The 5,805-nt window shown below is 65.6% G+C and overlaps 1 protein-coding gene across 1 annotated transcript, besides 1 other annotated feature; it reads right to left on the reverse strand.

Annotated features, from left to right (window-relative positions):
• Positions 1 to 5,805: a sequence feature (areas not merged during assembly with more than two copies in the genome that could not be assigned to a particular haplotype).
• Tc00.1047053510455.10 (dispersed gene family protein 1 (DGF-1), putative) lies at positions 896 to 5,805 on the reverse strand (the record flags this gene model as incomplete). The annotated part of the gene is made up of 1 exon (XM_799290.1): positions 896 to 5,805. A coding segment is annotated over one exon (4,910 nt), but the record flags the coding sequence as incomplete, so codon positions are not given.

Raw genomic sequence — 5,805 nt, forward strand, 5'->3', positions numbered from 1 at the left:
CGGGCATCGGATCGTGGCGGTGTGGGGTCCAGCAGGAGGAGATGGCTTTTCCGTGCGAAGTTCTTTGCGTGCCTGCTGTGCTGCATCCGCGCCGCGCCAACGGCATGTGCGTGGGATGGCGGGTTGCAGTGGTCGTAGCAGCCATCCGTATTCGTGAGAAACACCGGTGCGGGAGCGGGCCGGTGCAGTCTCCTCCCTGCGAGTGACAGTGGATCCCGTGCGCGTGGGCTCCCAGTCGCCTGCTGCAGTGGAGCGGTGAGCTCCTGGCCTGAGCTGTCGGACACCAATAATACTTCCAGCCAATGCGACGATGCCGGTGCTCCATGCGTCTGTGAGCTGTGCGAGGTCGGACGCTTCCTTGGCTTATGCATCACAAGCTTATTTCCTGGGCACGCCGCAGTGGCCAAGGACAAACCGCATCCGTGTGCGCGCCCCTCAGTGCTGCTGGCAAGAAAAAAGGGTACGCCAACAATGTGAGTCACCAGGTGATCCAGAACCGTCGACGTGTGCTCGCGTGCTTCCACGGTTCGACGAGAAGGTGCAGACACGCACGCTGCCGTGGAAAGAGTCTCGGTGAACATCGTACTCTCCATGCTAATACCACACCCCTCTGTATCTGCTGTGGTGCATGGACTTTGCAAAGCCGGAGGGAAATATTTAAAAAAGAAGAATTCCTCGTGTAGGCATCCCCGTACCAGCGTGGCCAATCCGCGACAATATCCTTTGCCTGTGGAATGCGGTGTGCCAAATAAATCAAAGGCCGCGCCGTGAAGGGATGTGCAAATTGCCGGAAGCGGCCGTCACACCTCCTGCACACACAAAACACGCGGGCCGTAGCGGGCAACGAATCCCAATGCCGCAGCATCCAAGGCCCCCACGTTCCACGTGTTGCACGTCACAGGAGGGCGTGATCAATTTTGCCTCTCGCACTCGATGCACACTCGAGCAGGCTCTGTGCGTCTGAGCGGGTGTCACCGGCCATGGGCTGCCACGGCGGTGCGGGTGGTCGGTACGACGACGCAGCGGTGGTGCCCGAGGCGTACGACGATGAAGTCCTGTCGTGGGGCTTCTGCGTCTCTTCGTCGCTCTCCTCGTCATCGCGCAGCAGCGCTTCCAGCCCGCCACGCCGCGGCTCGCGCAGCTCCTGCCAGTGGCGGTCCTCCGCGTACCACACAACGACGCTGTACACAGTGACCGCAAGTACCACAGTCGTCAGCAGCAGCACGATAGCCGCGTACGCCCTCGCACCGCCGTCGCTCGGCGCAAGGTGGTTCGCCGCACTGACCACGCACAGCGCCGCAAGGAGCACAAAGCTCGCAGTGTGCATCACCGTCAGGAAAGCCGAGCGCATCATGTTCGTGAAGGCAACCACGCCCGCACCCGCAAGCAGCACAGCCGCCATGCAGAAGTACTGGACGTGGCAGCCTCCCACGGGCGGGTGCACAGCCGCAGTCAGGCACACCACACACAGCACCGACAGTTGGAACACGCACCAGTACACGCGGCTGCCCCTCATGTTCGTCAGCATGCCGCCGTACATCCGCTGCTGCGCCGCGGGGTGCCAATACCCGACGGGGTACAGCAGGCGCTCGTGCAGCGGCTTCCTCGAAAACTGCCAGTACCTCGTGAAGCTCGCACCCACGTGGCGGGCAATAAAGTAGCACACGCCGGCAGGGAACGCCACACCGTACAGCACGCCGACGACACCGATCACGCGGTGCTGCACGCGGGCGTCGGGCATCGCCAGTGCGAGCACCGAGCCGAAGAAGATGCCGAGATGCATCGCGTGCGCCACAACGTACGTTAGGCTCGGGAAGCGCATCGCCGCCCACGCACTCGCCGCGTCCACGCCGCGCCACCGCTGGAAGGCCGCCGTCACACCGCAGTGCACGCACCCGAACACAGCGGCGAGCAGCGCGTTGCCCACCACCATCCACAGCGGGTCAAGGGCAGCGAACACCGACAGGAAGTACGGCAGCGCAGCGGTGCTCGCACGCTCCTGCGCCGAGGCGCATGACATCCTCGCAAACACGCCGAGCGCCTGCATCTCCAGGACGGAGCCGAGCCCGCCCGTCACCACCACGGCAACAGCCGTCGCACCCGCCGCAACGCCGGTGATCGCCGAGAGGGCGCTGGCAGCGGCGGGCAGCGTGTCAGACCTGATCGTGAAGGACCCAAGCAGCACGCCCTTGCAGCCGCCAGACACCGCCGCAGCGTCGCAGCGAATGACTATCGTCTCGTCGGCAGCAACGAAGTAACCGCGGTGCACGGGCACAGCCAGCTCCAGGACGGTGGACGGATTCGTCGCGTTGCGTACCCACGTCGCGTTGCGCAGCATCGCTCCCCACGGACCACCGAAGCCGCTCGGCTGCGCCGTCGCCACCGGCACGAAGCTCAGGTGCATGCTGGGCTGCGGGTCGCGTGCCCATCGAAACGGCGGCGGCAGCGCCACCATCAGCCGCGTCGGGACGGCGCTCCCACCGCCGCGGATGTCGTTCTGCGTCAGGCTCCCACCAGCCACCGTCGTCGTCACGGCGAGCGTCGGGCACGCCACGTCGCTCCACCACGGCGTGCTGCTCACCGACGCCGTCGGGGTCCGCGTGGGCGACAGCGCCACCGTCTCCGTCACCTGCAGGGTCTCCGTCGGCCCGTACTGCGTCGGACTGTAGTGAGCCGTGCTCAGGCTCGGCGTCCATGTTGAAGTCAGGCTGAGCGTCTCCGTCAGCGTCTCCGTGTGGCTCAGCAGCGGCATGCCAGACGTGCGGTTGCACCCGTCCACGTGCGGCAGGTACACCGGCAGGCAGTCGCGCCCGTACCCGCCCTCAGCACAGCGGCAGCCGCACGACCCCGACATCGTCCTCGTCGCAGCTGCAAAGCAGTGCACGTCGGCGTCGCACACGCCACACGCCACGGGGCGGAATTTCCCGATGATGCCGGCGGACCTGTAGTCCATCGGCTGCAGCGCCTGCCCGTTGAGCGTCAGGCACCCCACGACGAACTTTCGGCCGGCGCCCCCAAGCGCAACGGTGCCGTCCATCACGACGGGTCCGCTGCCGGCGTTCCCATGGAGCGTCAGCGTGCTCTGCACAAGCTCCGCACTGCGCGGGTACGACGGCACCGACAGAATTCTGCCGCGGATGCTGTCGCCGCGCACCGACAGCCACGACCCGGACGCGAACGACGCCGACCCCCGCAGCACCAGCAGCGCGCCATCGGTCAGCGCACCGGTGTTGTCGTTCACCACGACGGCGGACGCGTTGGCCTCCACACCGCTCTCGAACACCAACCCATGCGCGGCGTACACCTGGCTCCCCGACACGCGCAGCACAGCGCCCCCCGACGCAACCACGCGCGCACTCGCGCACAACGCATATTCGCCACCGAACACAGCCGCGTCCAGCGCGACACCGCCACCGACAAGCTCCAGCACAGCGCCGTCCACCACCACCGTCCGCCCACCAGTCACCACGGTCACCACGGTCACGAGGGCAACGCCGGACACAACCAGCACGGACCGCACGAGCCGCAGACCAGACAGCACAAGCACCGGTGCGTACGGCGAGGACTGCGAGCCGGGAAGATACACAAGCGGCGTCGGCCTCGCGGAGACCAGCAGGGAGTCCGTCACCGTCAGCACAGACCCCGCGGGAAACGTGCCGGTCAGCACAAGCGCACCGTTCAGCGCCTCCACATCGCACACCGACAGCTCCACCGGCCCGCTCTCGTCGCTCCCCGCCGCCACCGCACCGCGCAACGCTCCACCGCCCATCACGTACAGCACAGCGCCGTTCAGCAGCGACACGTTCTGCACAACGATCCGCACGCCGTCCCGCGCCATCCACGGCACGTAGAGCACCGGGCTCACGCCGTCCAGCACAACGTGGCGCAGCGTCACCTCGCTCGCGCCGACAGGCACAACGAACACCGACCGCACCGTCAGGTTCTCGCGGAAGAACACACTCGACGCAGTGCCCACAGCAGGCGGCAGCGCGGGAGCGCCCACAGGCACGCACGCCTCACCGTACCCGCCGCTGCCGCACGCGCACACGCACACACCGTTCCTCATGCTCGCCGACGCCGTCCCGGGCGCGTAGCAGTGTGTGTCCCTGTCGCAGGCGTCGCACCCAACAACGTCGATGCGCCCAGCGTCGCCAAATCCAGCCGCTGCGTACTCCTCCGCCGTCGACAGGACACGGCCACCAGCGTCGTTGCACGCCACCCTCACATGCGCCCCAGCCGAGAGCGACAGGCTCACCGACAGCATCCGCGGCAGCAGCGCTCGGTTGCGCACAAAGCTCAGCGTGCTCCCAGCAGCGGTCACGGCGCCAGCGGTGTAGAGCATCTCCCTCGAGACGCCGTCGTGCACGTTGCCCTTCGCCAGCAGCATCGACCCGTCGGCCAGGCTCACCGTCGAATAAAACGCCACCGCGTAGTCCTCCGTCGACAAAAATTCGTTCCGCACAAGCGCCACAGCGGAGCCCGACACGCTCACAGCCCCACGCACAGACACCGCGTGCTTGCACAGCAGGAAGTCACTGTCAACAAACGCCACCACGGAGCCGCCACTGGCCGCAACACCGCCCTCCACCGACACGCACAGCCCCAGCGCCGTCTGCACCGACAGTCCCTCCACGTACAGCGCACCGCGCGACGACAGCGCCACGCCGCCAACTAACAACACGCCAACAGCGTCACGGAACACAGCCGCCACGTGCGTGCGCGCAATGGTCAGCACGCTCCCAGTCAGATTCACGCTGTGCACCACGAGGCACGCGGAGGCGTCGCCAAGGCCGTGGTCTCCGCGGTACGCAACACGCTTCTCCGCAATCAGTACCGAGTCCACCACAGTGACGCGCGAGCCCGGCGGAAATCGGTTCGCCACCAGCACGCCGCCGCCGGAGCGCGACTCAAGCCCGCTGATCAACACATCGGCGCGCTGTCCAGCAGGCGGGTCGGACCGCCACCCAACAACGTACAGGCTCGCTCCATCCACAAACAGGCAGTTCGCCAGTTTCACGTTGCGCACGCTCCCTGACATCGACTCCACGTCCACCACGACGTCCGCCGCAAAGGTCACGCCAACGTAGCACGCCACCGACGTCCCGAAACTGACGTTCACCTCCACACCCACACGCACGTCCCGCACGCACAAATCAACGCCGTCAGTGCTCGGCGGCTCGGGGACAGCAACGGGCAGGCACGCATCGCCGCGGCCGCCCTCAGCACACCTGCAGGCGCAGCCATCTCTCGAGGCCGTCGCCGTGTACGCAGGGAAGCACGAAGCCGCGAGGGCGCATGGGTCGCTGCAGGTCAGGATGGTGGCATTGTACACGGACGGTATGCTGTATTTCACTCCCTCCCCGTCGTTCACAGTGTTGCACGCGGCCACAATCGCTCCGTTTGTGAGATCGCGGAACCTTTTGGGTATCCGCAGAACTGTCGGCGTGCCCGTGCTGGACATGAATCGGTTGCCGGACACAGACACCGTGGAGTCGCGGAGATTCACCGTGGGGTTCAGAAATAGGAAGGCATCCGATGGGGATTCACGGCAAAGGTTGCCGCTCAGCTGCAGCCAGGAGTTGTAGTAGATGTAGGAAGAATAGCTTGAAAAAAATACAGCCGAGCTTTTCTGCATGTCGTTGCCCTGAAACACAACCGCTGACCGAGACTCCACACGTAACGCCAAGATTACTAACAAAAAGTACTTCACCGGCCTCGTCACAACGTTGCCTCGGATCACCACAGCAGAGTTGTTCAGCACCTTCAGCGATGAAAATTGGCCAGACCCTTCAATATTTATCAGCG

The sequence above is a fragment of the Trypanosoma cruzi genome, genomic scaffold, assembly GCF_000209065.1.
Source record: "Trypanosoma cruzi strain CL Brener 1047053516759 genomic scaffold, whole genome shotgun sequence".
Lineage (NCBI taxonomy): Eukaryota > Euglenozoa > Kinetoplastea > Trypanosomatida > Trypanosomatidae > Trypanosoma > Trypanosoma cruzi.